Source organism: Drosophila takahashii, chromosome 3L (assembly GCF_030179915.1).
Source record: "Drosophila takahashii strain IR98-3 E-12201 chromosome 3L, DtakHiC1v2, whole genome shotgun sequence".
Taxonomy (NCBI): Eukaryota; Metazoa; Arthropoda; class Insecta; order Diptera; family Drosophilidae; genus Drosophila; species Drosophila takahashii.
The window spans coordinates 20,869,989-20,885,953 of record NC_091680.1 but is presented as its reverse complement, the minus strand read 5'-3'; the positions used below and the strand labels follow the sequence as shown (position 1 = coordinate 20,885,953).

The window sequence follows — 15,965 nt, the reverse complement described above, 5'->3', positions numbered from 1 at the left end:
CATTATACAATTTTTAAAAAACTTAAAAAAAAACTTTTGTTGAAAAATCGTACACATCTGTCACAGCTTAAGGGGTTATATACCTTTTTTGCGCGAAAAAATAGAGGGAACTTTGGATTTTTTTTTTGGTGTGTAGCAATTATTTTATGACAGTGAAGTTATTATTTATTGATAGTACATGTTCTTATCGAAACAACAAGCCTTTGTTCTTGAAAAAATATGAATAATTTACGAAGTTATGGCAATTCTTTCGGAACCCTTTTTTTTTTATAGCGGCTTGCGGTGACCACGATGGAAGTCCAGCAGGTCAACTGATATCAAAAAACCAAAAATTTTTAGTTAGTATAGTATTATTTTCAGTTCGTGAACGATTACTTTTAAGAATATTTCCTTTTTTCCGCATACAGTAACAATTTTTCCAAAAAGTTGATTTTTCAAGTTCTAAAAATTTTATTTAAAAATTCTGATCTGCGAAATTAAAATTGGCGCATAAAAACTGAATCGTTCACGAACTCGGCACAATCATTACGAATAATTAAAAAAAAATTGAAGAAGATCGATCAAATAGTTCTTGCGCAATCGTGGTCACAGCGAAGGCACTTTTGGAAAAACACGACTTTGAGATAATCGCATTTAAAGTTTTACGTTGACGTTGCAACTATTGGAGTCGAGCGCGTCAAAACGCTGTTTTCCTATCGAACTATTATTCGGATCTGTATGAAAATTTGGGAAGATGTTCTCTAGGGAATATTCTTTAGGATTCAGCAAAAAAAAAATTTCGTTTTTTTTTTTTTTAAAAAGGTATATAACCCCTTAAATTTGGTTTAGGCCAGGTTCTAAAGGTTTTGTTTAAAAACAAACTTTCCAGTGGAAAAGTTTTATGAAAGTATACTGTCTCAGACTGTGGCGGATCTATTTGGTATTTTTTGAATACCAAAATTCGTTTAATTTTTTAGCCGAGTGGATTTGCGCAAACTTATCGAGCCAAAAACACCTGGTACCATTAAAAATATGAATGACTTAATCCAAGGATTTTCTGTGATGTTTTTATATTAAATTTTAATGTACAAATATGGAATTTTTAAAGTTATATTTTTAAAATTGTTTGCTTAAGTTTAAAAGTTTATGCTGATTTATTGATGTCAACTGCGCAACGCATACACAAAATGTACATAAACATATATCGTAGTTTTTGCAGCACAGGCCAGGCCAGTTGAATGCACCCCAGTTGCTTATATGGCACACAATTGATAAGAACGCAAGAGATTCTCGGATTCCAATTGTAATGCGTACATCGGTGTGTGTGCGTGCGCAGAAGTAATCATAATAGCAAATAATTAGTATTGATTACAGCGCCTCCCCCATTGATTGATAGCACTATGCAAATCAGAAAATGCGCATTTTTGACTGGAACGTCTATACCTTAGCAATTATAATTACCTTCGCTTTTAAGAGTTTGTTATTTGGTGACTATTTATAAATAAATTTTTAGTTTTTTGTATTTTTAATTAATTACAATCTATTCGTAGACAATACATTTATATTATTTAATTAGTTATTGTGAACGAAGGGAAGGTATATCTTTTAATGCATGAGAAAAATTTGTTTACTTGTAGGTTAGTCTATTAGGGCGGGGCACGTGTCTTAAGTACGTACGTTTAGGAGTACATTGTCCCTGTATATATATTTATATTGTACGATTGGGCCTGCGTGTGATAGGAGCAGCTAAAAATAATCCATATGCATCAGAGGGGCCCAGCATTGACGTTAGAGATTGGATTGGATTGGATTGTGATGGCACATGTATTAGGATGGTTGGTTGCATTGCCTTCAAGGGCAATGTCGATAAAGGGTCCATCACAGTGGCGCATAAGACCTGAAATATTCTATAAAATATTATTTGGGGAGAGGATAGTCCCTTTCGAACCACTGTGAAACGGCGACTTTGATTACAACAATAGACAACAAGGACAGCAAATAAGAAATACTAATATAAATATGCATTGTAATGAAACGTAAACAGGCGATAGTGCACAGAGTTTATAAACAATTTTATTTGCTCTTTTCTCTCTGCCGATTGCGGTGCAGCATATTTCGCTGCTGTAATCAGTTGTGGGAGAATCGTATACTTTTAAATGCATTATTAAGAATGCTAATATTCAGAAAACACTTTTTAACGTTTATTTGCATAAACTCGTTTTGCAATTTATTGCCCTTGCGAGTGTATTAAAACTACAGTTTAAAGTTTCCAACGTTCTGAATGAGACCCACTAAAGGTATATAGTCTTGATCGCACCAACAGCTCAGAAAAACTAGATAAACGTTCGCAATATTTTACTCTATTACTGTTTACATTTTTGAATGCAAATCAGTCACAAAAAATAAACTTTTCAAATCGATCTTTTTTTAAACTTGACAAAAAAATATTTTTTAAGCCAAATAATAAAGAAATTGTAAATGTAATAATACAAAAATATCTGTTTCTTTATTGCACAACAACAAAATTGAAAACAATTTTATAAAATAAAAAAAAAACATCCCTTCGACTATTTTAAGACAAATTTGTTTAGAATTAATATAGTTAACTAGGGAACTGTTTGCTCATGCGCAATATCCGGACAATAAAAAGACTAAGAGAGCGGAAAGAAGGCTGTCAAGGCTGCGTCACACATCGGAAATAGACATCAGCTACGATTTTGGCGGGCATAAATATGATATTTGCTGTTTCAGTTACCACAATTACTCCAACAGGCTGATCAAATATTGATCGACCTGAGGACCCCCGACCATGTGAGCCCACTACGTCACTGCTGTGGGTCCGCAAAGGGGGTGGCGATGTGTTGTTTTGCCGGGGGGAAGTACATAACATTGTGATGTCTTCACAATGCGATAAGAATTCCGACCACAATGACCAGACTTTGTTGCCTCCGGGAACTTTCCTTTCCCATCGATAACAAGATAACAAATAAAATGATTTAATTTATATTTATGAATCAAAAATTCTCACCTGAGGCGCCGGCGTCGCATTGCAGTAGTTACCCATTCGAGTGGCTCTCAAACTGTTTTTAAACCGGTGGTGTTTTATACCGGTGGCGCGCAAAAAAAGCTCAGTCAAACATATGTTCATATGGGCATTTCCAGGAAAAAGTCAACTTGACTATTTAAAAAAAGTCAACTTGGCAAATTTCCTTTTAAGAGTTATGGGGTTATTATATTTAGTTTTCCTACTGCGTACTAGCCTCTTAGAATCTTATTTTAAGTCACTACTAATTATTATTATAAAGAAATCGGCGATTCCCGGTAACTTAGCATTTGCATTGCCTTTAGAAACGAGCTTTTCTAATGTCCTTCTTTTTTCACATTACACTTTATTTCGCGAATCACTAAAAGTACTTAATCTTAAAAAAAAAGTTAGAAAAATGAAAAAACAATAAAAATATTGAGATGGGTTTTTTTTTCAGAAAAAACTAATTTGATCTCATTTAAAAATCTACTAAAAACATAGAAATACGTTGAGAAAAAGGAAATAATTGATATTAAATTATTATTTCTCAAATTTCTTATTTGGTTATCCCATATATGAAACTATCCTGTTTTTTATGCATTAAGCTTTATACACACTTCCATCTTAAATCTTACAAAATAAATATTTATATTCAATAATGACGGATTACAATTTTAAAGAATCGAAATAAATAATAAATTTCTCGATTATCTTCGATTTTACTTAACTAGAAATAAGTGAGAGATGATGTTCGAGTTTTATAACTTCTACTGAATTGAATTTATTAATCTACTGTTTGGGAATGATAATTTCAGATCCTATTGGTGCGCAGATAATCCTCTTCGTCGTCTCCGTCGGCATCCTCGACCACGCTGTAAGAACTCTTGCCGGCACCATCCTTGGCCAGATGCGTTTCGAAGAACTCCTCTACGGTGTCCGTGTTCCATTTGGTGATGGAGAGGGTCTCCTGAACTTTACCACTGGCATCTAGAAGCTTGACCACGGGATCCAGGCCCCTTACGTATTTGATCTGCAAATTGGGGAACTTGGCGGGCCGGCCGCTTTGGATAAAGGCCTGAATCTGGGGATAGGCCCGGAATTTGCAGGTGCAAACCTCCAAAATGGCCTTGGCATATGTTCGCTGGGCCGCCGGCTGTTGATCTAAAGTGCAGCATTGCTTGCAATGGGGTCTGAAATGTTACAAAATTCTTTAGTTGTGAAAGAAGGTTGTTGTTAGAAGTGCAAGCTTAAAATAAACTTTTGGCTTTAAGCCGATTAACACTAATAGCTATTCTTTGAATTTCTATCAATATTAATTGTTGATTGTTATCATTATTGTAAGTAAAGTAAAACGCCTATAATTCGGATTTCAAAATACATAATAAGGTCTAGAAGTACGATTCACGTTGTTCTTCAGAACAATTACTAGAATTCTTATTTTCTACCTCACTAACTTTTCATTTTCCCGAGATCTTGAAGTTTCATACGGACATGTTATATATGAATATACTTTATAGGGTCGAAAACGTTTTAATCTATGTAGATAGTAGATTAGTATGTAAATACATACTTTTTAAGAAACTAAATATACATCTACCTTATAATCTGAAATCTAAATTAATCTATAATCTAAATTAGGTTTAAGAGAAGTAACGAGGGCGTAATCGGTAAGGTCCCAACATCGTTTGACAGATTCGAGTAAGGAGAATGCTTTACGATCAGAATTCTTCAATTACTTCCTCCTAACCACCCCCAAAAAATGTATGTGATATTATTAAACCCACTTGATGGTGTCCAGTCCATAATCATCTAGTTTGTCACAACTAGAACACATTAACTGGGCCTTAATGAATCCCAGTTCCCGGCAGTCAGCGGCCGTCAATTCGGCGTGGATTTGCTGGTACTGCAAAGGATAAATTTGACATTTTGCACATGTTCTGGATGCTACATTAACTTACGCCTAGGGCCAGCAGCAGAACGAACACAAATTGTCGCATATTTAGGGATAATTTCTAATTAAATTTACTACGTCCACGTCGTTGTTTACAAAATGTTCTTGGCTTAGTGGTGGGAGTTAGGGCCTAGCGAATCGTTTATCGCTTTTATCGATTGTTATCTGCGAATCAGCAATATAAATGTAAAGCTATTAAAAACACTTATTTCTTATGAAGTGTTTTATAATATTTTGTATTTACCTTTTTTAGTTTTATGACCCAAAATTTCAACCACTCAATATTTTTCCCTGCGATGGTACCTCACGCTCCCATCCCCACTATCGATAGCGACTGCGCAGCACCTTGCCACCACTAGCTGAGAAATCGAAGATTTATTCCTGGTGGTGCATTTGTTTTTTTCGCTTCGCTCGCGAAGTGAGCCCAGTTTTAAATTAGTTTAATTGCCTACAGTGAAGCCACTCGAGGGCGGACCGTCGACTGTCGCTGTGCAGCCAAAAAACCAACAGTATTAGCTGTGTGCGTGTTTGGCCAAAACAAAGTTTCGAACAAAATCAATAAAACGGAAACGCGAGAGAGCTCTGCGCAAAAGAGAAAAGCGAACGCAATCGCAATCGACCAACGCATAGAAGAAAACAAGGTGAATAAATAGAACATGGCACAGAAAAGGAGAAATAGAATCAAATCGAATTAAAATCGAGGACAGAAATAGAAAAGAAAAGGCAAGGCGGAGAAAGGGAGGAAAATAACCGTTACAGGAGCGCTCCAGGAGAGAGTCAAGGCTCTCCCACCCCCCTCGCTCACCCGCACCCTGTGCGTGTGCTCGTGTGTGTGTACATGTGTTTATGTTTTGTTTAGCAAATTAATAATCTTAATTCTGCTGGGATTTCGCCACTCAGGTGCTAAAAAAAGTGCACACTCTGATAAGTCTGGCCATGTGTCGGTGTACTTGTTTATTTAATTCATATTTACACAAGTAAATTAATTCATTTGCCCTTGTACAATAACAACAAGCGCCGTTTGCCTGGAAACTTGTTCTCGCAGTTGTTCCCCCCTCCCCTTCCCCAGTCGACCATCTCGTATTCTTTTTCTCTATTCCATTGCAATACCAATGCAGTTGTTGGTGCTTGTGTGTTTCATTCAATCCAGGAAATTGCCCCTTGAGAGACCTTCCATTCAGACAGCCTCCATCTGCATCTTTGCGTCGTCTTCTTCTTCTTCTTCCGCTTGCATCTTGAGCCTCTCTTTTGTGCTCCCGGTCCCGTTTAACTGGTTTGCTTCTTACTCTATCCCAGCGATACACCTCTCTCCCTCTTGCACACCTGCTGCTCGGCAGCTGTCCACGCGCTCAAATTTCTTATCAACGAACGAAACAAACTCCGGCCGAAATCCAAAACCTGGCCCAAACTGCGTTGTTACTTTTCCACAGCGATTCGCTAATTTCCAACGCCTTTTGTCACGGCCCTGTTGCTTTCTCCCTCTCAACTTCGCCGCACTCCCTCCGCCCTCTCCTCTATTTCGCACACGCAAAGTTACAGTACAACTTCGAAAAGTTTAATTTTACTTTCTATTGCACGTAAAGTTGCATTTTCCACAACTAAGTACAAAATATTCATTACAGATAAAGAATTTAAAATATTTAAATGTTGCATTTTATGTTAAAATTTATTCAAAATAAGATTTAATATTTCCTTTTTTTGTAATAGTTTATTACGAACTACATGTTATCAGGAAATTAGATAGTAAAGCTAAATGAATAAACATATATTTTTGATCGCATTGAATTGATATTCTCAGAAAATGGAATATAAATTTAGTGTTAGTCTAGGTCAATTTAAATAATTTTTACATTATTCAATTTCAATTAAATTTAATCAAATGCGACCTTTGGAAAATGTAAATTGTAGGCGTACATGGCCCCGATCATTGCTGGATTCTTAGAAAATTTTGATAAGACTATGCGGACTCAATTCACATTTTACTTGCATATAAAAAGTGTTTACAATCAGATAAATCTGGGCAAAATTTGAATGATGTTTAAGAACAATAAAATGAAACAATTTCAACCTCATGGTGTCAACAAAGAAAAGTTATACCTATACATTTTTGTACAGAATTTTGTTATTTGAAATCGACGGCGTCACTTTTAAAAGTTTACAAAAATAAAGTTAACGTTTTTTCTAAGACATCACATTTTAAAAGATGACTCCGACTAGTACGACTGTATAATTTACAATCTTTCTCGCTTTCGTGCAATTTTGCAATATTTCAAGTGCCCGCACACCTGACTCATCCGCAGGTAACTGTAATTACCGCCTAGCATCCACTTGCGTTCCGCACTTGTGGATGGTATTTGTCACCTTATCAATACCGTTCACCTTTCTGTTGTTGGTGCTCCTGATGTTTCAGCACTAATCATCACACAGGAAGAAATAAAATATATATCAAATTGATAAAGTTTATAATGAAAATATATAAATTTTTATCGTATTTTTTGTAGAATTTTTATATTACATATATTTTTATAGCCAATATGATTGCAATATTAAATAATCAAATTGGTTATACTATCATATCATGGTTTTTTTATGTGCGCCCTTTTGTTTGAGGCCTTTTTTGTGATAAGCCCCCAGGTGCTCATTTTGCTCGTTGGCGTCCATTAGCTCATTATTCAAGCTTACGTCCGGCTCACCCACACACTACCACTAACTATTAAAAAACAAAAAAAAAAAACATTTGCATACACTATCAGAAATTAGGCACATCTTAGGCCCACTCACGCAAGTCTTTATTGGCTTGAACTATTTATTTTTTGCTTGTTCAGCTAAATTTACATTTCAATTGACCGAATTTATTGCATTTATATCTTGTTTCCATGGGACTGTCTCATTCGCACTCTCACTCCTCTCCTGTCATTTCAACTGTCAACTTTCACTCGTACGCATTGTTTTTTTTTTATTATTATTTTTAGACCTATGTATGTATGTAGAGGTGTGCATGTGTTGCGCAGTAAAGGAAAATATCTTTATAAGTATGAGGCTTTAAATTGAGATAGTTTTTATGGATAACTGTTTAATTTGATAACTGTTTAATTTAAGAAGAATTCTGGACAAACGCCAAATTTTTTTAAACTTTTTTGTACATATTCCATATTTTTTTCGTAGTATACATGCATGATTGTTAAATTAAGTTAAAATTTTCTTATACAAAATATAATCTATAAAATGCATATTATACGGTTAAATTCCATTGACTTAATTTTATAATATATGGTGATAGACAGTTTCGTTAGCATCGTTAACATCGATTAACTAATTTTATTCCAAATCGTTTGATAGATTAGAGCAGTTAACAAGAAGTTGATAACTTAATTAGGATAAACTTTTAGGACCATCGCTGTTTTCATTTTTTAAATATAAAACATTTTAAAAATCTGCCTAATTGGAAGTCTAGATCATAATTCTTTCAAACAGCAGTTTTATCTATCCGTTAAATTCAGTTTTGCTGACTAAGGCCAGTGCCTTATTATTATGGGCTTACTGATTGCCAAAGCTAAATCACCGCGAAGACGGAAACTAATTTGTTTATTTGAATGCCCACTCAAATGGTGGCGATTTACCTTAAACAACAATGAAATTGTTTGTTTCAGCGAAAAGGCTGTAAATCCATTTTGCAGATATAAACATAACGTAATCTGAGAAAAATTATTTTGTAAATAAACGGATCGGAGATCAATTACATTCGATTGAATCAAATGAAATGAGATACTTTTCGTCGGCTATCTTGAAAATGTTCTTTTCAAGATCAGCTTCCAATACAATTATATAAGTCGTAGATAACCAGATATAGCGAACCTTCGTCTCGTTAGCACCTTAAGGTTAAGATAGTTTTTTTTCTAAAATTTATATAAATAAAATAAACAGTTTTTATATATTGAAGTGTCTGAAGTGAACGTAATGTTAAGTGAGAGTGTAACCTGTAAAAAATACTCGATAATGAAAGCAAACTGTGCAAATACAACAGCCGCTTGGGTTCCGCTCGCGATTCCGGCCAGGTAAATAAATGATGACATTTTTTTGTTAAAAATTTATGAAATTCGATTTTCTGTTTCTCGTCCTCACTTGTAGGTCGAGGAGCATAGGTTGTAATTGTGAGAAGGAGGCGGCTGGCGGTGCTAGGCAGGCAATTAACCCACACAAACCCGTATACGAGTTTACATTTTTGAGTTGATTTTAATTGCACTTCGTTTTTGTTTTGCAGCCGCCTGCCGCCTGCAGCCTGCCAGCCAAAGCCAAGAATTCCACATTACCAAACACCTCACACTGCATTGCGCAACATTCCCAAGTAAAGCTGCCATGAGTTAAGATCAAGATGCGAGTCCAGGACCTGCCGCTTGCCATCGCTTTAATCGGCGCTTGTTTGCCGCTAACCGCCGCCTGCTCATCGCGTGCCATAGCCAAGCCGCGGCCCACAGCTGCACCGATCCTGCCGCCGGACAATGTGGAGATATCCACGACGCCGAGGCCGAATGTTACCTTTCCGATCTTCGCCTGTCCGCCCACATATGCCGCCTGGTATTGCCTAAACGATGCCACCTGCTTTACGGTGGAGATCCACAACGAAATCCTGTACAACTGCGAGTGCGCCTTGGGCTTCATGGGGCCCCGGTGCGAGTACAAGGAGATAGATGGCTCCTACCTGCCCACCAGGAACCGTGTGATGCTGGAGAAGGCCAGCATTGTGAGCGGAGCCACACTGGCGCTTCTCTTGATGGCCATGTGCTGTGTGGTCCTGTACCTGCGACACGAGAAGCTGCAGAAACAGAAGCTGCACGACGGCACCACAGCAACAACCACAACGACCGACGGTGGTTGTCAGAACGAGGGAATGGACGAGGTGGATGGCCTGCGACCCCTGCGCCCCGTGAGACGTCCCTTTGGCCCCTGCCGCATCCTATCGCTGGAGGAGGCTCACCTCCAGGCGGTGGCCTCCAATCGCCCCAGGCACTGCAACTAACACTCCCAATCGCCAATTAATAAGCCAGGCTGCTAATTTGTTTTTGAATGTCTAACATGTCCAACTGTTTATTTTAATTGCTACCACAAAACTATTCTTTTAACCATCCAATTGAGATGGCGAAAGCTCTAGTTTTAAGTGCCTACTGACGTGCCTCTAAAAATTTAGATCAAGTATTAAAAAAAACGACAACTAATTGCTCAGAGAGAGAGATGAAATGAAATCTAGATATAATGCAATGCAATTTTGGCAGCTAGCCGCCCATTTATTTATTATACACCTAATATTATTTAACGACGCGTGAACTATTAACGTTAATAAAAGCGAGAACTAAACAACAAGCTATACTTTTAATTTGGATTGGAATTGTGATGGAATTGAAATAGAGTTACATGTATACCTATTTATATATTTAACCTATTCCGATTCTGTAAAATTCTTCTGAAAATTATTCAGAAACAATTCTCTCTAAATTCAGCATGTATTTAATTATATTTTGCAGTTGCATGAAATATCAGGAGGTTTAATTAAAGCTGTAAGTTACATAGATAAATTATATAACTAAGGGGGACGAAAATATTCAATTTTAATTTATTAATTTAATTTCATTTAAAAGATTTTTCAATGCCAATTAGGGAAATGGATAATTAAATTTAATTTAGGTAGACATGTACATCTAATTTATCTGACTTGAGCTGTCAAAAAAAGACAGCTAATATATTCTAACCCCAGAAGCACTTTATTAACTAATCTTATTGATTTTTGTATCCCAATTTCCAGTCATGCCGCACAACAACCAGCCATCGCCCGGGGACGATCAATTGGGACCGCCAAAGGCGGACTTCAGTGCCCCACCGCCGTACGAGGCGAACGTGGGCCATGGCCAACAGGTGGCACTGCCGGCTCAGATGTCAACGCTGGCCCTAGCCACACCCGATCCCGGCCAGATGCAGATGCAGATGCCGATGCAGGTGCAGCTTCCGGGCCAGGCGGATCTAATGAATGCACAGCTGCCGCCGGAGATACACGGGAAGCTGCCCACCTACGAGGAGGTGCAAATGGAAAAGTCGCTAAACGGAGAGCTGCCGCCCGCCTTTTTGACGCTGCCCTCCTCGCAGCAGCTTCCGCCTCCGCCGAATCCGCTGCTGCCGCCAAATCCGCTGCGCGATGGAGCCGCTGCTGTGCGATCCGCTCAGCCGGCGCTCACTTTTATCGCCATCGATGCCAGTGATCCGGAGAACAGCCTGTCGACCACGGACAACTTGCTCGGCACGGACATCATGTTCATCACGGCCTTCATTGTGGCGTTTCTCTTCAACTGGATCGGCTTCCTGATGCTCACCTGTTTCTGTCACACAATTGCCGCCCGATACGGAGCACTGTCGGGCTTCGGACTGTCCCTGGCCAAATGGACGCTGATCGTCAAGCACTCGACGGACCTGGCCTCGCACGAGAACTCCTGGCTCTGGTGGCTGATCTGCGCCTTTGGCTTCCTGATCAGCATACGCGCTTTAATTCAGTATGTGAGCATCAAGCGATCGTGGCGCCTGCTCTCCGCCTCCGCCCAAGAACGGCTGCTATTCTTCTACTAGGTGCGCCGGGTGGCTTTCAATTGGCTACCATGTAAATACGTTGTGGGTGGCTAGGAAGCTCGAATCTTACCCGTTCCCAACACACCCAGAATTCCCCAGGAACCCCGGCACACAAAACATAAACAAAATCAATGCGAACTTATTTCGGAGAGTTTGCGAAATCTCTGAGGGTTTGAAAGTATGCCATTAAATGTATTAGTCATGTCCTACTTCAATATAAATCGAAGTAATAAGAATGTACAAAACTATTCTTTCATAAAACCATTTCATTTTGGGGCGAAATGCCTATACTTTAATGTCAGAGAACCAAATTGGATTGCTGGCTAGTCCAAAACTGTATTAGAATCCTATAAATGTTCTTTTGGAAACGAAATGTATTGCATACTTTAAGCACCACCTTTACGATATCAAAATCAGTTAGGCTTTGTTAAAAGGATGGTACACCGTTTACAAACCCCTTTAAGATTTGTGCGAACCTTTCTAGAGATTTCGTGAGCGCCCTGAGCTGTGGGTTAGTGTTTTCTCTAGTTTCTATGTTAAATAGCGCAACTTAGTCCACGGAGCCGGCAACTGTAGCATAATGACGTTAACTATGTGTGTTGAATGGTGAAAGGCGGATGCTTCTTCGCCTGCACCCCACAATCGATTATAATTGTATATGTATGTGAAATGTGTATGGATATATCACCCTTAATAGATCCTCTCCACACCCTTACCAAATTCCCCTTAGGCCATTTAGTGGCGCCCATGCACTTCAAACAAAGACACAAAACAAACCAAAAAAAAAAAAAAGAAATAAGAAGAAATATGAAAGGTCGAAGCTGAAAATATGCCACACATATTTTTTTGTTGAACCTACTTTACGCTGTGGTACTTAATTAATTAACTACACAAGAGCCAGCAGTAATAAGAATGCTAAACACACAAAAAACAACTATTGCTAGTACATATGATTATTGCCTATTATAACGTTTACAATTAATATGTTTAATCCCTTTGTATGTAAATCAAACGATGCATATGCATTGCAAGGGCGCAGAGTAGCAGGATCTGCGCCAGTTTTATGCAAATTTAATAAAATCGAATGTTGTCATTCAAGTAATGGACTTGGATTTTTTATTTTAGTTTGTGGCTTGGATTTTAGAAAAAAAGAACCATCAGAAATCCCTAGCAACTAAAGACGGTTGGTTAAGAACATTTTATAACGAAAAAAATAAAAAGGATTTTGATGGGAAAAGATTTCTGCGACACCTCCAATAAAAGACAATTTCCATGTTCCTGCTTAATCATTTTGTTTTTATTAAAAACTTAAACTTTAAAAACTTTTTAACGCTGTTTTAAATTTTATAAAAATTAATGCATATTTCGAATTTATTTCGTAAATTTTCATAGCAGTTTTCGTACAAAATAATTTTTTCCGATTAAGCTATACAACAACATTAAAGGATCAGTTGGTCAAAATATAGACACATAAACCCAACCCGTTTATATGTATTTTCAAATATTAATTTTAAAACATTGCTTAACATAGTAGGCTTTGCTTCTCATTTCCAACACTTAAGTTAAGTTTTGTTTGTAAAATTTCATTCTTGCTCCTCATCTCAACCTCTAAGGCTCGATACATTCGCTTTCCTAAACTGTTTTCGAAATATAGTGAAGTCCTGCGACAAAAAAATTGTGAATTTTACTCTAACGCTCGACCACCACATTCGCTTTCCCAAACTGTCTCCGAGAAACGTTAAAGAAATTTGTAAATTTCATCGTCCAATACAGAAGTCCAATAGTCCTCGAGTGAAAAAGTTAGTAGTGCTTAGCAGGATGGCTTATAACGTTCAGGAAATTCCCACATTCAAGTGCGTGCTCGTCGGCGATGGCGGTACCGGAAAGACAACTTTCGTAAATCGCCACATGACCGGGGAGTTTGCGAAGAGTTACGTGGCTACGCTGGGCGTGTAGATGCATCCGCTGACTTTCCACACCAATCGAGGGGCCATTCGATATAATGTTTGGGACACCGCCGGCCAGGAGAAGGACCAACAAAGATGGTTACGTAACTATTAAAATAGTTACGTGTATTTGGTTTTTGCTTTGGGTGTGTGTCCTTGCTAATTGTTTGTATTTTGTTGTTGTGGAATAACTATTTACTTAGTAGAATTGACAATTTTGCTGCTTTGGGCCTATTTGACAATTATTACAGTTGATTTTACCAAGTTTTTTTTTTTGGGTGTACGAAGTGGTAGATTTTTTTTTGTTAACTGAAAACTCGCGGAGTAGTTCCAATGCATTTTTATCTATTTTCGTGATTGCAATATTGAAATGACCACATCTTCCTCTACAGTATTACGACATTTCTGCCGAATCGAACTACAACTTCGAGAAACCATTCCTTTGGATGGCGCGCAAGCTGATTGGTGACCCCAACCTGGAGTTCGTTGCCATGCCAGCCCTGCTGCCGCCCGAGGTCAGGATGGACAAGGATTGGCAGGCGCAAATCGACCGGGACTTTCAGGAGGCTCAGGCGACCGCCCTGCCCGACGAGGACGATAGTCTAGTTAAAACAAGCCGAAGCTTATATACCCTTGCAGATAAAGTAATGCTCACTCGGTGCAGTTCCAGGGATTCCAGATTCAGCGTTTCTATTTTTGAATTTTGTTTTTAAGTAGTCAAGAATTAAAACGCCTACTTCCTACAAAGTAACAATGAATTTTCTTTTATATGTTTAACTATTCCCATGGGAGCCTTAAGATATAGTGGTCCGATCCGGCTCGCTCCGACATATGTAAAAGTTTCATTGCGATAGCTTTAAAACTGAGAGACTAGTTTGCATAGAAACGGACAGACGGACAGACGGACATGGCTAAATAGACTCGTCTATTGGTGCTGGATCAAGAATATATATACTCTATGTGGTCGGAAACGTCTCCTTCACTGCGTTGCAAACATCTGACTGAAATTATAATACCCTCTACAAGGGTATAAAAATGTAAAATGCCAATAATCATAACTGAGGAAAAAATCATTTTTAAATGTCAGGATCAGGGTCAATCATATGCTAATATAGGGAACTATGTGCCCAGAAGTGGTTTTTACCATTCCGATCCCTTTACGGCGTTTTAACTGTGCCAAAATGCAAGGCACACAGCCCGACCTCTGGGCTTAAGAGACCAGATAAGCGAAAGGATCAAGAAAAGGGATTGTGTCAACCCTTACATTTTATCAGCACAGATCGAAGTTTAGGATAGGAAGGACATTTGCAAGGATATTCAAACATCAGCCTTTCAAAAGGCCCTGCAATGTGCCAACTCTTTTTTTTGCAGTTAGAAAAAATTGATGTATTTTGAAGGTTAACTCTCCGAGTCCTTAAGTCTATAGAAAGGATTGATAGATAAGGTAAAAATGTTCTAAAAATCGAGTGGGATACTAAAGAATCCATTTTCGTACACAGCCTATGTAAAAAAAACAAGAGAGAACGCCATAGTCGGGTGCCCCGACTCAGAAAGGTAATTGCTACTCAGCTAAAGGGAGTGCGAAGGAGTTGGGGATAAAAACTTTGATCCGCGGTAACTTTTTAACGAATGGTCCGATTTAAAAAATAAACACCATAAAACTGCATTTTTACTTTTCCGAAAGATTGAAATTTTTAAAATCGTATATCTGCGATTGTGGGCGTTAGAGGGGGCGTGGCACCCTTTTGAAACAAACTTGCGCTGCGTAGGAACCCACAGAATTTGCATGCAAAATGTCAATCTTCTAGCTTTTATAGTTTCCGAGATCCCAAAGTTCATACGGACAGACAGACAGACGGACAGACGGACAGACGGACATGGCTAGATCGACTCGGCTAGTGATCCTGATCAAGAATATATATACTTTATAGGGTCGGAAATGCTTACTTTTAGCTGTTACATACTTTTGCACGAATACAATACACCCTTTTACTCTACGAGTAACGGGTATAAAAACAGGGTTATGTCAATAGTCCCACCCTAGTGTCAATAGGCTATTAGCCGAACTGAATACTAGGCTTTTGGCTTTGACCCCGGCTAAACCTAAACACAGTGGAGACAAAAACCAACCACCTTTGTATCCAAAGCGTACAAAAACATCGATGGAAAATCTGCACCTCTACAAAGTTATCGACAGCTAATGGTCTATTTACACTGGGGTGGAGTTATGGAGTTATGAGGTTATTGACATAACCCTGTTTTTTTTACATAGGCTGAGTATAGGCAACTAGATGTGAGCAAAAGTGAGGTACTTTTAGGGTCTTTGGAGTATTTTTTGTATTTTTCGATATATTTTGTATTCATTTCCTATCGGGGAAGGTCCATCCCTTGTCAAATAAACAACACAAACACCAAACTCTTGTTTTTTTGAGTAATCGGGTTATTGGATTACTCG

General features: G+C 38.2%; 4 protein-coding genes and 1 long non-coding RNA gene across 6 annotated transcripts; 3 read left to right on the top strand and 2 right to left on the bottom strand.

Moving 5' to 3' along the window:
• Positions 1-1,576: 1,576 nt before the first annotated feature.
• Positions 1,577-3,158, bottom strand: LOC138913108 (uncharacterized). Its single transcript, XR_011418696.1, has 3 exons — positions 3,008-3,158; positions 2,735-2,939; positions 1,577-1,876 (listed from the first exon to the last, which is right to left on the bottom strand). It is a non-coding gene; the product is annotated as an uncharacterized lncRNA (long non-coding RNA).
• Positions 3,159-3,754: 596 nt separating this feature from the next.
• On the bottom strand, positions 3,755-5,119 carry LOC108061707 (selenoprotein F). Its single transcript, XM_017148037.3, has 3 exons — positions 4,963-5,119; positions 4,789-4,907; positions 3,755-4,194 (listed from the first exon to the last, which is right to left on the bottom strand). The coding sequence occupies exons 1-3, from the start codon at positions 4,999-5,001 to the stop codon at positions 3,816-3,818; spliced, it is 537 nt and encodes a 178-aa protein (XP_017003526.3). The 5' UTR covers positions 5,002-5,119; the 3' UTR covers positions 3,755-3,815.
• A 335-nt stretch (positions 5,120-5,454) lies between these two features.
• Positions 5,455-10,313, top strand: Krn (Keren). The gene is made up of 2 exons (XM_017148036.3): positions 5,455-5,596; positions 9,217-10,313. Exon 2 carries the CDS (start codon positions 9,328-9,330, stop codon positions 9,970-9,972), a length of 645 nt encoding a protein of 214 aa, XP_017003525.1. The 5' UTR covers positions 5,455-5,596; positions 9,217-9,327; the 3' UTR covers positions 9,973-10,313.
• On the top strand, positions 5,455-12,666 carry Ndfip (Nedd4 family interacting protein). Its single transcript, XM_017148035.3, has 2 exons — positions 5,455-5,596; positions 10,753-12,666. Exon 2 carries the CDS (start codon positions 10,755-10,757, stop codon positions 11,562-11,564), a length of 810 nt encoding a protein of 269 aa, XP_017003524.2. The 5' UTR covers positions 5,455-5,596; positions 10,753-10,754; the 3' UTR covers positions 11,565-12,666.
• Positions 12,667-13,080: 414 nt separating this feature from the next.
• On the top strand, positions 13,081-14,252 carry LOC108061646 (GTP-binding nuclear protein Ran-like). Of its 2 annotated transcripts, none has more exons than XM_070215076.1 (2): positions 13,081-13,656; positions 13,903-14,252. In XM_070215076.1, exons 1-2 carry the CDS (start codon positions 13,567-13,569, stop codon positions 14,221-14,223), a joined length of 411 nt encoding a protein of 136 aa, XP_070071177.1. In that variant the 5' UTR covers positions 13,081-13,566; the 3' UTR covers positions 14,224-14,252. The 2 variants fall into 2 exon arrangements, with proteins under 2 accessions (XP_070071177.1, XP_070071178.1); XM_070215077.1 differs by having other exon boundaries at positions 13,082-13,629.
• The last annotated feature ends 1,713 nt before the right edge of the window (positions 14,253-15,965 follow it).

Coding starts and splice junctions, on each gene's coding strand:
- LOC108061707 (XM_017148037.3), bottom strand. CDS start 5,001: ATGCGACAATTTGTGTTCGTTCTGCTGCTGGCCCTAGGC. Junction 4,908..4,962: donor TTCTGCTGCTGGCCCTAGGC/GTAAGTTAATGT, acceptor TATCCTTTGCAG/TACCAGCAAATCCACGCCGA. Junction 4,195..4,788: donor TATGGACTGGACACCATCAA/GTGGGTTTAATA, acceptor GTAACATTTCAG/ACCCCATTGCAAGCAATGCT.
- Krn (XM_017148036.3), top strand. CDS start 9,328: ATGCGAGTCCAGGACCTGCCGCTTGCCATCGCTTTAATCGGCGCTTGT.
- Ndfip (XM_017148035.3), top strand. CDS start 10,755: ATGCCGCACAACAACCAGCCATCGCCCGGGGACGATCAATTGGGACCG.
- LOC108061646 (XM_070215076.1), top strand. CDS start 13,567: ATGTTTGGGACACCGCCGGCCAGGAGAAGGACCAACAAAGATGGTTAC. Junction 13,657..13,902: donor GTATTTGGTTTTTGCTTTGG/GTGTGTGTCCTT, acceptor CTTCCTCTACAG/TATTACGACATTTCTGCCGA.